The sequence below is a fragment of the Panthera pardus genome, unplaced genomic scaffold, assembly GCF_024362965.1.
Source record: "Panthera pardus isolate Hobbes unplaced genomic scaffold, ASM2436296v1 HiC_scaffold_3, whole genome shotgun sequence".
Lineage (NCBI taxonomy): Eukaryota > Metazoa > Chordata > Mammalia > Carnivora > Felidae > Panthera > Panthera pardus.
In genome coordinates, this window is record NW_026526876.1 from 16,490,999 (window position 1) to 16,508,582 (window position 17,584).

General features: G+C 63.7%; 2 protein-coding genes across 2 annotated transcripts; one reads left to right on the plus strand and one right to left on the minus strand.

The window, feature by feature from the left end:
• Positions 1-1,067: 1,067 nt before the first annotated feature.
• On the plus strand, positions 1,068-8,355 carry LOC109276857 (uncharacterized). The gene is made up of 7 exons (XM_053893398.1): positions 1,068-2,871; positions 4,380-4,463; positions 5,006-5,094; positions 5,512-5,697; positions 6,383-6,520; positions 6,770-6,962; positions 7,511-8,355. The coding sequence occupies exons 1-7, from the start codon at positions 2,670-2,672 to the stop codon at positions 7,804-7,806; spliced, it is 1,188 nt and encodes a 395-aa protein (XP_053749373.1). The 5' UTR covers positions 1,068-2,669; the 3' UTR covers positions 7,807-8,355.
• Positions 8,356-10,270: 1,915 nt separating this feature from the next.
• On the minus strand, positions 10,271-15,364 carry TMEM235 (transmembrane protein 235). The gene is given in 6 exon segments (XM_019466660.2): positions 10,271-10,482; positions 10,485-10,568; positions 13,421-13,558; positions 13,724-13,804; positions 15,138-15,161; positions 15,164-15,364. Coding segments are annotated over 6 exon segments (600 nt in total). The 5' UTR covers positions 15,291-15,364; the 3' UTR covers positions 10,271-10,336.
• Between the last annotated feature and the right edge of the window lie 2,220 nt (positions 15,365-17,584).

The window sequence follows — 17,584 nt, forward strand, 5'->3', positions numbered from 1 at the left end:
GTGTTGCCATCTGGCTGCCCTGCGGTGAGAGGGAGGGGCTGGACCCAGAGCCAGGGCTGCGGGGCGGGGCGGACCCGGAGGTGGCCTAGCCTAGGGCTGTGGCCTTGGGGGAGGAGGTAGCTGATGTGTGGGGTGAGGCAGGTCTGTGTGTGCAGGAGACTATCCCACGACCTTAGGCCTTTGACCTCCAGGGATGGCAGCTGGTTAGGGGGCTGGGCTCTCCTCTGAGGGGAAAGACTTCAGGGGTCTGCTCAGTGACCTGGGGTGGAGGGGAGGGGGTGCTCACGGGCCTTCTGCTTTCTCCTTCCAGCCTGGGGGCTGTGAAGTGTTCCCAGCTTACCAACAGGATGACTCCGATATCAGCCGCAGCCAAGGACACACGCAGGCACACGCGCACAGACACGCGTGTATACACACACGTGCACAGGCACCCCGCACATTTGTACACGCACGTACACACACCTACACCGACACATTCACACGTGCGTGTACACGCACGTGTGCACCCGCAAACACATGCTCACACGCGTGCGCACGGACACGCCGATACCTGTATACGTGTGTGCACACAGATACACACAGACACACATGAGCATAGACAGGCCCCCTAAGACCCAGCCTTGGTCAGAGGGCCTCCCCTCATGACAGGGTCCCAGAAACCAGGGCCTCTTTGCTCCAGGCCCCCACCCCTCCGGCCCCCTCCACCACCAAGGTGTGGCGGGACTGGCGGGACTGGCGGGACTGGCCCCGGGAGCGGGGCGGAGGGGAGGCTTGGACTGGGTGATGAGCCCTGTTAGGCCCCAGCTTCCCCCAGGAAGAGGCTGCCTGTCTGGGGACCCAGCTCTTTGCCCCTTACTCCCTGCTCTCCTGAGAGCCACCATTGAGGCCCCAACCCCTCCCTTCCTGCCCACAGAGGCCTCTGCTCCCCACCCCACTTCCCAGCAGAAGGGCTGGAGCCAGACTCCGAGATAAGGGGCTTGTTTTCCAAGGGCCCGGAACTGAGTGCAGATTGTGGGTCAAGGCCAGAGGGGCACTGGGGTGGGGGAGGGCACGATGAGCCTTTCCTTTAGACGGGGGTCCTTGCGGCCACTGATCCCACGGGGACTTGAGATTTCTGCCCCTTCAGGATGCCTGCGCTAGGCTTGGGGGAGAGGGGGAGAGCCCCGGGGAAGTTGCCCCGACCGTGGATATAGCTGCCTCTCCACCCCTGCTCGATTCTCCCGCCAGGCTGGCCTTCCTTTGAGACCTACCCCAAGCCTTTGCCTCGAGTTCTTCCTTTGTCTGGTTAGCGACCTGCTCCGTCTTCAAAAGTCAGTCCAGTCACTGCTTCCTCCGGGAAGCCCACCCTGCTGCCTCAGCCAGGCCTGCTGCAGCACCCCCCCCCCCGCCCCGTGATGCTGACATCCCCCCTCTTCCCAGTGCTCCTCTCTTGGACAGCATCCTGTCCCCACCCTGAGGACCCGAGCTCCGAAGGCAGCCTGGCCTTACTCTCCCTCACCCCCAGACCCAATTTGGAGCAGGCACATGGCAGACCTCTGATGAAGGCGTCGGTGTCCTCTTTGATCAGGGGTGCCCTGACCAGAGCCGTGGGTGCCTCTTCCGGTGAACTTGGGCCCCTCGGGACCGACTTCCTCCCATGGGGGACACACATCTGTGGCCACACTCCAGGAAGGGGAGCAGCCGAGTGGGGCTGGGCACTCAGAGGGAGGCCGGTCCTTCCGTGTGAGGAAGGGTCACGCCGCAGAAGGTCCAGTCTGGGCTGAGTCACCGTGCGCCCCACAGCAGCACCACCAAGCCCCAGGGCCCTGGGCTGTGGCCAGTAACAATGATAATAGCAGCAGCAGTAAGAAGTAAGCATTCACACATAGCACTTACCCACAGCCAGGCACCAGGGTCAGCACTGAACACAGTAGGTCAGGGACTCCCCAAAGCAGCCCATTCTGCAGTGGAGGAGACTGAGGCACGGGGAGGCCGAAAGCCTTGTCCAAAGCCGCACAGCTGGTAAGTGAGGACTGAGTCGGTCGGTCCCCTTCACTATTACCCTGCACTGTACCTCAGTTGGAGGTAGCCCACCCCTCCAGGGCAGGGGGTATGGAGGAGGGGGCTCCCTGCGCACCCCTCTAATTCTGCCTCCCATTATACCCCATGAAGTGGGACGCTCAGACCGCTTGTGCCATCCTCGTGTCCCTCTGCCTGGCATTTAGGCCATGCCTGACACGCAGGAGGTCCTCAAAAAAATCCATATCGAAAAAGCAGACGGCGGGATGCTAGTTTTTAGGGGCGACGGAAAGTAGTGGTTCAGAACGGGACCCTGGGGACTCCGGGGACAGCCGGCCGGGCCGCCTCCGCCACATGTGACTGTAGGCATTAGCTGGTGCACGGCTCAGTTTCCCCGTCTGTGACTCCCTCTCCCCCAGGCCCATCTCGCGCCGTGTCCACCCCGCGAAGCCCGAACTACAACTCCCAGCGTGCCTCGGCACCGTCCTGCCCGAGCCTGCGCTAGTGCCCGCCGGGACGGAGTCCGAACTACAACTTCCAGCATGCCGCGGGCGCTCCCGCAGGCCCTGGTCAACGGCCGAGGTCGAGGTCGGGGAAGCCGTGCCGACCCTCGCCGCTCCGGGTAGCGCTCGCTCGGGAGGGTCGGGGTGGGGTCGGGAGCTGCCCCCGCCATGCTTCGTGGACTGGCTCGGGCCGCGGTCCAGCGGCAGGGGGCCCTCCGGACGCGGGGGTCTGGGGGCGGGGCGGGGGTCCCGGTGCACGTGGTGGACCTGCGCAGCGACACGGTGACCAAGCCCGGGCCGGCCATGAGGCGCGCCATGGCCGAGGCGGTCGTGGGGGACGACGACTACGGCGAGGACCCCACCGTCCGCGGTGAGCTGGGTGTGCAGGCCGGGGCCTGGGGTCGTCGCCGAGACCCCGGGGCGCTGTCCGTGGTGCTGGCGGGAGAGGCGGCCCCGGGCGCGCGGGTGGCGGCTCAGCGGGCAGGCTGGGCGTGAAGCTCTGCGGGCCTAGCCGCTCAGTCTGTTAGGGATGCAGAGCCCCAGGTCCCACCCTTCCACCTGCTGAGCCAGAATCGGCACGCTAACAGGATGCCCAGGTGATGCGCGTGCACACTGAAGTGTCGTGCCACTGCTGGAAGAGATGGGTGTGGTCTCACCTTGCACAGGAGGGCTCTGAGATCAGCATCCCAGCGAGTGTGGCACACAAGGTCTCATACCCAGTAAACGGCTAGGCAGTATGTGAGCCCAGGTCTTTTCTCTAAAACCTGTAGCTCTTGTCCTGGACCCACTGTCTTTCCACGTGAAGATAAACAGAAAGCCGCTCTAGATGAGGGGGTTTTCCGCAGCCTGCACCTCTCAAGGAGCGGGCTCCAATAAGCTAGGGAGCGTTTTCAAGTGACACAGTGACAGCACTCCCACCCTGGGTTGACAGTTGCGGACCACTGCTATTGCTGGGGTGCGTACAACCCTCTCCGGTGCCGGGGACAAGCTACAGGTTGCCACTTGAGCTCCCAGGGCCTGTCTGTGGGGCCAGATGGTGTCTGGTGATCATGAATTTTGCAGACACGTACTGTTGCCTCGAACTTCAAAAATGCTGAGCCCACTGCTTAGTAGGCATACCACCATGGGGTGGGGGAGGTGCTGGGGTTCACGTGTGTCCACAGAGAGGGCCTTGAGAACTGGGGGTGAGCGGAGGCGTGGAACTCACAGGGAAGGGGGACTTTGCAGAGTAGCCTCCTGAAGGGCGAGTGGAGCCCCCAGGCAAGGAAGGGAGCCAGCTCACTGGGAGGTGAGAAAGGTGTTTAGGATATGGATAAGGGAATGTGGCTGGAGCGTGGGGTACCGGGGCCACCCCTGTCCCTGGAGGTGGAGGCAGAAGGCAAATCCCACTGCCCTTGAATGTCATGCTGAAGACTTTAGACTTGATGCCACAGGCAGAGGGGAGCCACAGCAGGCTTCAAAGCAGGAGCCAGAAGCCCCGCTTACCCCCTCCCCGAGTCCCCCCTTCTGAGAGCTCCTGTCCTGTTCTGGGAGAGGAAGTCAGCAGAGAAACCGCAGGGCCCCACCTGCAAGGGGCTGATGGGAAAGGAAGTGAGACAGGTGTGAGGTCTGGATGGGACAGGGGGGTTCAAACCACAGTTTCAATTGGGGGGGGGGAGACCATGGCCCAGGAGGAGGCTGGGTGTAGAGGGTTCAGTGAGGGGCCTCTGGACCCAGACATGCAGTCACCAAGACCACAGACTGTGCAGCTGGCAGACCAGGGCTCTTGTCTGGCTTGGCCACTCACCTCATCACGACATGGGCTCACGGTTATGAGTGATGCAAGGAGACTGCCATTGTTGATGAATCCTCCTCGCACCCCATCCCTCTCCTCCTCAGAGCTGCAGGAAAAGGCAGCCACGCTGCTGGGGGTGGATCGGACCTTGTTCGTGCCCACCAACACCATGGCCAACCTTATCTCTGGTGAGCGGCGTCGGGTGACTCTGCCCTCCAGCCCCTCCCTCCGTGTTTCTCTCCTTGGTGCTGGAGGCGGGGCCGGGACGACATCAGTGGGGTCCTGAGCCATCTGGATTTCTGCTGGGCTCAGTCAGGAGGGCCCCTAGCAGGAGGGGAGGGAGGGGAGGAGAGTGAGGCCAGCGTGTCTGCGCTCCTCCCCCAGCTCCCTCCCCAGAGGCTCTCCCTGGGCCAGCCCTCTCCACACGGCCCTGTCTCCAGGTTCTGGTAACCACAGCCTTCTCTTGCCCCTTAAGGCCTGGGGGTCTTGCACTGTCCCTTCTGACTTCCCTACATGCTGCCACCTTTGTTATAAGTTGTCCCTTTGTTAAACTCTCTGGCTCCCCAGTGCGCATGCACCCTCGGTTTCCTGCTGGGCCCAACTGAGGCTCGTGCCCGGAGCTGCTTGGCCCCAAGGGGCAGCACCGTGGTGGGCTTCCAGTGCAGGAGACGCTCTGCCGGTGGGCCCCCTGGCACTCAGAGCCGACACTGCCCTCCCCCATCTATCTCAGTGATGTGTCACTGCCAGCGCAGGGGCTCCCAGCTCCTCCTCGGGCAGGAGAGCCACCTCCACGTCTATGAGCAGGGCGGGGTGGCTCAGGTAAGGACCCGTCACCCCTCACCTGGGGCCAGCACGAGCTCCTCAGCATTTCTGGTGGGAACCTGCTTTCCAGGCACCGCCATGGGACCTGCAGAGGGAAGAAATGGCCGGGTGGTGGCGTCTCTAAGGAGGCGGGAAGGAGAGCCATCCCCAGACTGACCACGTGGGGGCAGCCGCGGCTCCGGCCGCCACGGGGACACCGGCTGTGCTTGGTGTCCTGCTGCCCCCTAGTGGGTACCCAGAGCACGCGGCCCTTGATTGCTGGGGTGGGGGGTGAGGGGAGCACCCTAACCCTCAGGCTGCAGCACAGGGGCAAGGCTCCATGGTCCAGAGCTGGGGGCAAGCAGACAGGACAGAGGTAGGAGGTGACCCTGAGCCCCTGGACCTGATCCTGAATCCCCACCCCAATACCTGCAGATTGCTGGGGTGCACTCCCACCCCCTCCCAGACCTGCCCCATGGGACCCTGGACCTGCTTGAGCTGGAGAGGATGGTCACACGGGGCCTCGGGAGCCCCTACCACCCGGTCTGTGAGCTCATCTGCCTGGAAAACACCCACAGCAGCTCGGGGGGCCGGGTTCTCCCCATCGACTACCTACGCCAGGTAGGCCCTACCCCACTTCTGTGCCCCCCACCCCACCAGCCAGCTCCTGGCTTCCTGTCCCATGGGGCCCCTCTCCGGGGATTAGGTCTCTGACATGGGCCGTGGGTGCCCATCGCAGCCAGAAGTGTTGTGGGAGGACATGTGGTCCCAGGCTGCAGATGTGAAGGGCACTATTGCCCCACTTTAGGCCCCAGAACAGAGACCCGTCCCCCACCCCTCCCTTCCAGGGAGCCCAGAGTAGCACCAGCTCGTGCAGGGACCGTCCCACTCCCCGGTGTGAGAACCTGAGTGCTAAGTCTCCAGACCTGCCCTTTGCCTGTGAGAAGGGCTGAGAAGGGCTGTGAGAAGGGCTGAGAGCATCTCCTTCACGGAGCAGGGGTGCGGCCTGGGTAGGAGGGGCATCTGCCGCTCTGGCCACAGCCACCGTAGGCGTGAGATGAAACGCTCACCGTCAACCCCCTTTCCTAGAGGACGGCACCCAGATCCAGGCAGAAGATGTGCCTGCTCAGGTCCCAGGCGGCCAAGCTGGTCACCAACCCAGCTCTCTTCACTCTGTACCCCCCACCCCCCACCCCCGCCGTGGCTCCTCCAGGAACCAAACCCCGTGACCTTCTGGAGACCCATCCTCCCTCAGCTCCTGCCCCAAGCCCAGCCCCTCTGACTGTGGCCTGCACTTGGCCCCCAGGTGCGCCTCCTGGCCCAGAGCTGCGGGGTCCGGGTCCACCTGGACGGGGCCCGGCTGATGAACGCTGCGGTGGCTCTGCACGTGCCCCCCGCCCGCATCGTGGAGCACTGTGACTCTGTGTCTCTCTGTTTCTCCAAGGTGGGGAAGCCACCGGCTGCCTCCCAGACACAGGGTGATGGGGGTGCCCACAAGAGGAGTCGGAGCCGGGTGCCTGAGCTCCTATGAGGGCCGCTGCTGGCCCCGGGCCCCTCGAGCCCCAACCCCAGATGGGGCCACGGTGTCTGCCCTTCCCTGTCCCCTTCACATCCCCCTCCCCCCGGGGTGAGAGGACAGAGATGCACACCTAGGGGCGCGGGCACGCAGGACTCTCTCCTCTCTTCCTCCCAGGGCCTGGGCGCACCGGTGGGAGCCCTGGTTGGGGGGCCCAAGGACTTCATCGAAGGAGCCTGGCGCCTCCGGAAAGCCCTGGGCGGGGGGATGCGCCAGGCGGGGGTGCTGGCCGCAGCTGCCCTGGTTGGACTGGCAGACGTGGAGGAGGTGCTGCTGAGGGACCACCAGAACGCTCGGAGATTTGCCCAAGGTGCCCGGACCTCATGGCCCCTCCCTCACTTCCTTTTGCTCCTGGAAGCGTGCCCTGGGGGTCCCCTGCAGCGGGACCCAAATCCCCAGCAGGGCCACATCCTTCTGATTCTAGAACACGAGGGTTAAGCCACCGAGCCATGACGGGTCGGGCCCCGGGGGCGAGGGTGGTTTCCCAGACCACGGTGATGCGGGGCCTGTACCACTAAACCCTCCACGGGGGTCAGGAATTCTCATTTCCTGCGGGATCCGGCAGAGTGGAGCCTCTAACTTGGGCCTTACGTTTCCTAATTGAGTCCTCGAAACAGCCCCTTCGTGTCCCCACTTGAAAGAGGAGTAAACTGAGGCCCAGAAAGGTTAACCGATCCGTCCAAGGTCACGCAGCTACAAAAAGGTAGTGCAGCCAAGTCCGTGTCAGGATTCAGGGTCTCTCTTTGCCCCACTACCGTCGGGCTGCCCTCTGCCTTTCCCGGGGCGACAGGGCCGGACGGTGGAGACGGTGGTGGGGTCCTGGGGTCGGGCTCCACTCACCACGGGACCTGGGCCCAGGGCTCCAGGAGCTGGCGTCCCCTATCTGCTCCGTGGATCTCGCCGCCGTGGAGACGAACATGGTGATGGTGACAGTGGACGGGCTGCCGCCCCAGGAGCTCTGCCGGCGTCTGCAGGCCGTGAGCGCTGACGAGGTGGCGCAGACCGGCCGCGCGGTGCGCGTGCTGCTGTTCCCCTGGACCGGGCGGTCAGTGCGCGCCGTGTGGCACCGCGACGTCTCCGCACGGGACACCGAGCTGGCGCTGAGGAAGTGGGGGTTCGTGCTGAAGCAGCTGGGGGCCCTGAGGACGGGGTGACCGGCCCCTGGGCCCCAGCCGGGCTCCAGGCGGGGAGTGGCGGTGTCCCGAGGGAGCAGGTGGCAGGAGAGGCAGTAAAAGGACACCCCGTTTCCCCCTTGTCTCCTTGGACCCCTGGACTTCCCACGCCCGGGGCGAAACCTTCCTCTGGCACTCATTCAGCAAGCCCGGAGCGCCTCCTGTGTCGGGAACGGGGACAGGGACGGGGCGCCACGGATGCCGATAGGAGGGACCCCATTCCAGCCCCCCACCAGAGCCCAGGAAGCAGCCAGGGCAGGGCCTCTGCTCCCCATGCACAGAAGAGGAAGCGGCCCCGAGCCACCTGCTCAGAGTCACGCAGCAAATGAGCGTGTCCTGTGGTCGTACTCGGGGACCCAGGGGGGAAAGGTGATAGGAAAATCAGAAAGGGACAGCCGGGCGCTAGATGGCAAAGAGCAGTAACTCCCATGTCGGGGGGCTGGGCTTTAGCCTGTATTCATCTCTATGCATTTTCCTTTTTTAAAAATAAAACTTCTGGGGCGCCTGGGTGCCTCAGTCGGTTGGGCATCAGACTTCTGCTCAGGTCACGATCTCACGGTTTGTGAGTTCGAGCCCCACGTCGTGCTCTGTGCTGACGGCTCGGAGCCTGGAGCCTGCTTCCGATTCTGTCTCTCTCTGTGCCCCTCCCCTGCTCATGCTCTGCCCCTCTCTCTCTCTCAAAAATAAATAAACATTAAAAAAAATAAAATAAGTCAAATCTCCTGCTTACAAAAGAATATGTCTTTACTGTAAAGAATTTGGGATCGGATCTCGTTTTTTAGCAACTCCGGGGGTAATTTGGGCCCAGCTACAGACAGGGAGGCAAACCCTTGCATCCCCCGCTCCCCAGGGAACCGCAGGAGAGGTCAAGTTAGAGCCTCACAAGCTGAGAAGACCTGCTGGCAAAGCCCCCCCCACCCCACCCCGCCCCCATCCAGGATCTGGCGTGAGGCGGGGGTCCTCTCCCGCCTGTGCTGACCTGAAGGGAAGGAGCTTTGCTGGGTTTGCAGAAGGCATCTCTGGATGGACAGACACAGACACACAGACACACAGCTGGTAACAAGGTTATTGCCCTCGCACTCTTCATGAGCCACACGCATGTGTTATTTATTCTGCAAAAATTTTTCAGAGAGAAAAACAAGGCTCATCTGCACGTAGCATGAACTGATTTATTTAAGGACAAGTGGGCACACCGTTGCTACCTGGAACGGTAAATGCTAACGCACACACAGGAAGGGAAGCCCTCAGTGGGAGCCCCCAGCGGTGCAGCCCCGAAGGCCCCAAGGAGCTTCCTGTAACCTTTGGAGCGATAAAGGGAGGCTGGGGGAGGGGAAGACAGAGACCAGAGAGGCCGCCATCTCCCGCCCCCACCCCCACACACATCCCAGACTCTGGAAGGTCCTGAACCCCAAATGGGGCTGTCTGGGGCTTCAGGGACCCTTCTCCTCGGGGTCTCCCGCCTTCTCTACCTACAGGAGAGTGAGCGTGTCTCGTGTCTCCCGATGACCCAGGGTCTGCGCGCTGAGCCCCACCCACCTCCGTTCGGGAAGCCGGAGGCGCCGAAAGTTCTGGGCCCTGGTTTCTGCCGCTCTGGGTCACCTCACCATCTGCCACGGCTCCCCCACCCCCAATGGGACTTCGGCACCTGCTTGTTTGGGGCTCCCAGACATCCCGCAGGGAGCTGCAGATGGGAGGAGTGGGGTCCCGGAGTACCAGCCCGTCGGAAGCGGCAGCCCCACCAGGCCCGAGAACAAGGGGGCACAGGTGCATCCAGCCCACTCAGAGCCCTCTGCAAATCCCGGGGGGCTCCCAGGCACCCCTCTTCAGTATCCTCCCCACCAACGCCTGCCCTCGAAGACCAGCGGACAGAACTTAGCCTAGGGGTCCACCTGCCTGTAAGGGCATCTGGCTCTGCCATTTGCTCCGGGATGGTCGGGGCCTCAGACTTCCCTTCTGTAAAATGGGTGAATGGCAACTCATGTGAAGGGTACCCCGAGAACCTCACAGGCAGACGAGCAGGCGGCCCTCCGCATGGAGCCTGACTCAGTGGGTGTTTAAGGGGCAGTTGCTTCGCTCTCAAACTCACCCCTCCCCAGGTCAAAGGGTAGCTTCTGCGCCTGAGCCAGGGCCCTGGGAATGAGGACAGATGGCTCACCAGGACTGGCGGAGGAGGGCCAGTGCAGGCCCTGCCCGCGAGACGCCAGGGGGCCCACTGAGCACCCCCGCCCCGGCCCCACTGACGATCTCGGGCCACTTGCTGTCTCTTGCTGGGAGCCCTTCAACTCATGCCTGAGAGGAGGCCAAACCAGCTAGCCTTTAAAGGGTACAAACCGCGCACGGGAGGCCCCCAAACATCTGGCTTTGCCAAGCAAGAGGAGACCGGATCCTTGGCTCTGCCCCCAGCCCCCTGCCCCACCTCCAGGGGTGCCCTCCCAGCCAGAGCTCCAGCCAGGCCTAGGCATGCGAAGGGAAACTGAGCCCCTCTCCCCGCCGCCGCTCGCCCCTCTGAGACTCAAATGACCACGGAGTGGGGGACACCTGGCTGCCGGCTCAGGCTGAGGGCTCGGGCCGCTGTGAGCAGGGGGAGGCCGCTGAGTGCCTCCGAGGTGCAACAGCCCCAGACCGGGGCTGCTGACCAGCCGAAGCTGATGCAGACGTCCGGGGGCCGTACTGGTGGGCAGTCTCAGGGAAGGCCAGGTGCGAGTAGCCGGTGTAGATGCTGACCCCCACCAGGGTCAGGGCACCTGGGGGAGGGGGCAGGGGGACCACTCCGCGGGGCTGCCCGCTGGGGCAGCTGCCTAACCAGGTCCTGGCCAAGGCGGTCCTGCAGACACGGCCTCGGAGCCGCTGTCCACTGGCCTTTGGGGAAAGCGGAGGCTCCTATCCAGTCCCCGAACTCACCCCACAAAACCCCTTACAAACAGCACCACCTACACACCAGCAACGGTCCCGACTCACATAAACCATCTCTGTATCCCAGCACCCTCCTGTATTCCCCGGAGTCCCCAACACACACACACACACACACACACACACACACACACACACACAGCTGGTGACCTCTACTGGGAGTCGGGGGCTCCAGAGCTCTGACCAGGCCCCCCTCTTCCTTGCACATCCCCCCGCTTCATTGGGTTACCCCCTCCTCTCCTTCTGGCCCTAGCCTAAGTGTCCGGCCTCTGCAGGCCCTGTCCCCGCCCCCAAGGTCTCCGATCCAGGCCCTGCCTGCCTGATCCCATCACCCCGTCCTCCCCTGAAGCGAACACCCTCCTCCCTCTGACACGCCGACTTTGCACAGGGTGCTGGGTGCAGTGACCCTGTGCCCAGAGGTTCTGGGGCAAGCTAAGAGTTGGGCACTGGGACATTTTCCTGTTCACCCCGAGTCGGAAGGACCAGCCCAGAGAAGCACCCCGTGTCCCACAGCTGCAGGCTGAGCCTACCCTTTGTGCCAACTGTAGGGAAAGCTGGAGGGGGGGGGGGCGGGTCCTGACGCCCTCCACAGGCACTTCCTGGCACAGGGTTCCCTCTGGACTCTGCCCAGCCAAGGGCAGGAGGCTGACCGGAGCTGATCTGGATCTCACTGGGGCTCAGAGAAGGGGCGTAGTCCTGGGGTCCCCATATCGTCTGACTCTGTCCCAGCCCTCTGTGATCCCTCACTTGACCGAAGATGGGAAGGAGAAAGGCAGGACTCACGGCCACCAGACTAGGGCTGGGCAGAGCCGCAGCACAAGTTTTGGATTCAATTTGGGGAAGGACGTGAAGCCCCCTGGAGGGGGCCCTGGAACTGGGGTTCACCACCCCGCAGCAGGGCTGGCGAACGGCCGCTCTCAGGCTCCCGCGGGAGCTCTCACGCAGCGGGAGTCCCCAAAACAGAGGTGTCCGTCTCAGCCTGTGGCGCTCAGAGCTCCCGACCAGGCCACCCAGGCTGCCCACTGGCTGCCTCCGTCCAGCCCGGCAGAGGAGGGGACGCGGTGTAAGCTCTGGAGCCTGACTCCCCGCCTGGAACAACCCCCCCACCCTGTCCCCCGGCCCCGGGGACGGGGACAGCAGCTCCAGCTCCTGCCAGACCATTCTCTGAGCCGCTGACCTCCCTCCACCCCTGGCCGGCAACGGAGCCTCAAGCTGGGCAGTGGCAGAACTCATGCTCCTGTCTCGGGGGTGGGGGGGCACCCCTTCCGGCTGGGTGTTCGCCCCCGACCCCTCTGTCCCTCCTCCTCTTATGGCGCTGATGGTGGGGGTAGGCGTGGGGCAAACTGGCCTCAGGCAGGTCCCCTTGGGGTGACATTCCTGTCCCTGAGCCCCTACAGCTAGTGTGTCTGCCATGTGGACGGGCTCCTGTCAATGATGTCAGCTGACCTGTTTCCAAGGAGCCCCCCCCCCCCCCCACCAACCCTGCAAGGAGAGCAGTGGTGCAGCCAGACTGGACCCTGGGCGAGGGGAGCACATGAGGCGTTGTTCTTTGAAGCAGGTTCTCCCTCCACCCACTGGCCAGAGCCCCTGGTTCTGAGAGCCTAACGCCAAGGTTTCCCGGATACCGTTCCACTCTCTTACTCCTCTCACTGGCTTCCCAAGGTCCTCTTGATTGGATCTGGGCCCACACAGCCGGTCTCTGGGGTCAGGCCACAGCTGATTTCTCCCGCTTTCGTTCTCTAAAGCACACGCACGCCCAGGCTCCTGGTCCCCCAGTCTCTCGGCTCCAGGCAAGCCCGCCTAGTCCGTCTTGACCAAGGCCTCCCACAGGGCACAGCATCCCCTGGGGAGGAGGCGGGCCTGCCCGAGAGGGAGCCACAGGCCCACATGGTCTGGGTCTCAAGTGCCGTGACCCTGACAGTAGAGCTGGCCCGGATGCCAGACTCGGCTCAGACCTCACCCCCGACAGCACAGGCCACTGAGGACTGACCCCGAGGAGCCCCAGCCCACCGTCAGTGACCTCCAGCCTTGAGCTTCTGGGGGCACCGGCTGGCTGCCAGGGGCAGACGGCACCAAAAAGCAGTGAAGCTTCCTGCCGACCTTGGTGAATCCTTGACCGTCTCAGCTGGAGGCTAGGACCACAGAGAGGCCTCGGCTGCACCCCTGCGGGAGTGCCTGGCCCGGTGCCCAGCAGAGTCTAGATGAATGTCAGCTGATGAACTGTCACCAGTCATCGTCTGGGCTAGGCTGGGGTCACTGCCAAGGACTGTGAGGCCCCTTTTCACCTGTCTTAATGCCTGGCCCTGCCCACTCTCCCTCCTCCTACCAGGCCAGTCTGGGAAGGAGAACAGGTAGGGGTCAGCCCATGCCCTTCCTGCGGGTCTAGTAGGGCAGGTCCTGGGGTCGCCTCGGGGAGTCTCATGCCTCCCATGCCTAGAAGCTCAACCTCGGGGCTCCTCCGTCCCTCGATCTAGGCCCACAGCCAGAACCCCTGCCCCTGTCCCTACTATAAAGGCCTCTACCCCCTGCCCCCGCCCCTATGAAGGCTGCTGCCACCCAAGGTGCCTTTGCCTGCTGCTGCTGGATCCCCAGGGTGGGCCCAGGCTCAGCACAACCGATGGGAGCAGGGAAAGGGTGGCAGGAGAGGAGGCACGCCCCCCCAGGACCCACGGCCCCCAGGACTCACCTCCCAGCAAGAAGTAGCAGCTGGCGGAGAGCAGCAGAAGGACGCTCTGTGCCAGGGAACCGAAGAGGCCGCAGACCCAGCCGCACACGACAAGGACCAGGCTCAGGGGCAAGACCACCATGACAGCTCGGTGGAGGGCTGCCAGGAGCGGGGGCTCAGGGTGCGGGCGGGGACGCGGACCGACCCCCCAAGGCAGATCCGGGTGAGCGCTCAGAGTCCTGTCGGCCTGGAGGTCCGCCTTCACAGGACAGTCTCACCTGGAGACTGGGGAAGGGACGGGCGTGACTCGGGCCCAGGACTCACAGACGGGGCGCTGCACCGAGGTGGAGGCATCCGGGCTCTCGCCGGCAAAGGGGTGGCTCAGGGGGACGCAGCTGTTTTGCCCTGCAAAGCAGAAAGGACGCGAAACCTGGTGGGCTGGACACCTGCCGGGCCACCACCCACCCTGTGTTCCTCTGAGATGGGTGGGCCTGTGGGCACGCGGCGAGGTTCCTGCCAGAACCCAGTGGGCCGACCAGTGGCCCCGGAGCCCCGTCAGATTCTCTCCTGGACCCCAGAGCTGTGGCTCCAAATGGGTTTGGAGGGTTTAAGACCTTGTGTTTTGTTTCTACAACATACACACGATACCTACACGGATGCCTGTCTACAGTTTCACACCGCCCTCAACCTTAAGCCCGGGGCCGTGTGCGTGCTCACATGTGGCTTTGCCTGGACAGGAAAACGTGCAGGTCATGTGGTGTCTGACTCCTGCACACACGTGCACACGCGCCCACGTTTGGAAACACACGGGCACACACACGCGCACACAGTCACACACACAGAGATGCTCACATGTTGATTCATACACACAGGGACACATGCTCACCACACACATTTACGTGCACACACGCTTGCACTCACACTGACATATGCACACACGTTCGCACCCTCTCACAGATCCTGCTGACCCCCAGGGCTGGTTCTGTGCAGGGGAAGCCCCCCGGGGGGGTGGGGAATGCCCTCCTCTCTCTGGACCTGGCAGCATCTATACAGGTCTGAAATGCATGTGGCTCTCCTGTTTTGTGCCCGTGTGCATGTCAGACGATCAGGTGGGGGCAGCGGTGTGTGTGTAGAGAGATGGTGGGGGGGGGGGGGTCAGCCCAGAGCCCTGGCTGTGCCAGGCTCAACCCTGGGGACAGCAATCAAGACATGGCTGGTGGTCACCTTCCCAGGGGCCCCACACCCCTTGGTGAGGAGGAACCGCAGAGTGGTCCCTGGGTGCCCCGTCCCTGCCTCTGCCCCCTCCTTCCTGCCGCCGCCCCCCACCCAGCTTGCATCCTGAGAAGCATCATTCTCTGCCTCTCCGCAACGGCAACGACTTGCAGGCTGAGCAAGGACAAGGTCAGGCATCAGCCAGCAGCAGAGCTCACTGAGAGCCTGGGGCTGACCGGTCATCTGTCAAGTACGTGACGCGGCTCCTAACACAAGACACCCCACCCCCACCCGGACACACACACCAGGGCCGGCAGGGGACTGGCCACGGCTCCTGCTCCCCAGGCTCTTGGGTCCTTAAGGGGTCCGGCAACACCCCCACCCCCCAACACTTTCATTTCCCGCGCCTGCACTGGTAGCCCGACTGTCACCACTCAGCCAGTTCTGGGAGGGGACGGAGGTGGGGGCTACGGGGGCGCCACCCTGGCCGCGCCCTCTGCGCCCCGGGCCCGCCGCCCCGTCGTACCTTCGCAGACGCGCCAGAGCCCGAGTGCCAGGACCGCCGCGCGGCGCGCCCCGTGCGGTTGCCCGCGTCCGCCACCTCCAGGACGTACCGGTAGTCGCTGGCCACGGCGGCCGCCGGCAGCGCGAAGCTGAGCAGCGCGCCCAGCCGGGCCATGCGGGGCTCGGGGTGCAGGGTCCCGGGGAGCGGGGAGGGCCGCGGGAGTGGGAGAGTGCGGGGGGCAATGGGGAGCCGGGAGTGGGGGAGCCCGGCCGGGCAGGGGGCGCCCGGGATTTGGTGAGCCGGGCCGGGGAGTAGGGGGGCAGGGTTGGGGGGACGCGGGGAGCCAGGGCGGGGAGGGGCGCCTGGGATTTGGGGAGCGGGCCGGGGTCAGGGTTGGGCGCGGGGAGCTGGGGCACGCAAGCCGGTGCGTCCGCTCTGAGCCTCTTCGGGACGCGGCGCCCCCTTTTCTGCCTGCGCGCTGGCCTCGCGATACGCACCCCCCCCCCCCCCCCACCAGGTTCGCAGGAAGATCGGTCCCACCTCTCGGCGATGGCGATCGCAGAGCTGGGCCCCAGGGGACAGAACGAAGTCTCAGAGCGGCAGGTAGCGCCGCTGCAGACCTGGGTTCAAATCCCAGCGAACCGAGGGGCCGGCCGCTGGACTGGATCCCGGGACAAATGTCTTAATCGCTCTAAACCTTTGAGTTTTCAGCCTCCAAACGGCCGGGCCGAGGAGGAGGAAGGGTGGGGCCTGCGTCGTCCCAGGAGGGGGCTCAGCAGGCAGCTGACAGCCTGAATGGTGGGAGGCAGCCGCCCCTGGCTGGGGCACTTGGCCGCTGGCTGGCCCTGCGGTCCTGGTCTTAATCGGTCTCCGACTAACCAGAGGGATCCGGTGAAGCGGGTGGGTGGGCAAAGGGCCTAGGCAGGCTGGCGAGGGGGCCGCAGGAGGGTGAAGGCTTGCTTCCAGTTAGCTTCTAATTACAAATGTCACAGGGGGCAGGGCCCAGCTCTGCCTGTCCCTCACTCACTCAGCAAACATGGAGAGGCACCTTCTAGGACACGGTCAGACGCTGTGGGTGGGAAGCAGGGGAGTCTCAAAGGGCCCCCACCCAGGAGCAGGCAATGACTTGCATGGTAGGGAGGGGGCTCTCTTGGGTGCAATTGTGGGTGATGGGGGGGGGCCTCCTCTCTGGGCCCCTGGATGGTGGGTGGCTGCCCCACAGGGCCGGGCAGAGCCTGCAGAGACAGGGTCCGAGGCTGACGTCCACATCGTCACTGAAGGTGGCCCTTCTCGGACCAAGCAGCTTCATGACCCAGGGTCACCCAGGCTCTCGTTTCTGAATGTTCCAGCCCCTTTTCCTCCACTAGGTTTGAGGAATGCAGTCAGGAAGCAGTCATTGAGACACCACCTCAAGCAGCATTCAGAGCCCATGGAATCATTTGGGGTTCCTGCAGGCTGTGCACCTTTCCAAGGCTGGGTTGGGGCACAGAGCAGGCCTAGGGGCTTCCCAGCTGTGGCAGTGTGGGTGCCCCCGCCCTGCTCTGAAGCTGGGGAGTACCTGGGCGGGGGGGCTTCCCTCTCAGGGGGCATTGGGCCTGGCAGGTGAAAGAATTCAGCAAACACAAAGCAGGTGTTCTGGGCGAGACAGGCATCTGCAAAGCAGGAGGTGAGAAGGGCTGGGAGCACGGAGGTGGGGCTTGCGGGGCAAAAGGGTGACTAGTGACCCTAACGTTTACCTATAAGGTGACAAGGACCAAGATTGCTTCAGTTGGCTCAAAGCCCTCCTGTGGGCTCGAAGGACGAATCTAGAGACGGGGAGAACCGAGGAGCCCCTCTCTGGCTGTGTGCTCTACACGTTCCTTCCCAGTGACGCCCGCTGTTCAGCCAGAGCTGGTTTCGAAGGGTCTTCTTTGCACCCCCATAAAACTTAAACAGGATTCTGCTGTCAGGGCCAGGGCCAGCACTGCTTGAGGCCACTGGTCCCACAGGGCCACGCAGCTCTGTGCAGAATAGACAAGTATCCCCCCCCACACACCGCAGTGCAGACGGCCAGGCTAGCAGTCTACGCCTCACTGCTTTCAAGTTCAGTGTTTTTAAACCCAATGTGACTAGATTGTCCCCCAGGCAGTAAGCACGGGCCCTCGAGGGGCTACTTTGATGAATTCCCCCAGTCTCTGTCCTTGGGATGGACCCAAATTATACCCTAGCCTGGCTCTGGAAAAGTGCCACTTTTCAGAGTGACCCCCCCGTTTTCACCGTTCATCCATCTTCCATCAACTCTTAACTCATGATTAGAGCTGTCGGCGGGCCACCTGGCAGGCACCACGCCCCTCTCCAGGACATTGCCACCAAAATCAGGGACAGGAGGGACCTGGCCCTAACTGGGAGGCAGCCAGCCACATACCTAGTCAGTCTCATCCCCGGGGACTGACAGACCTATGAAGGGCTCCTCACAACCAGCTGGGACT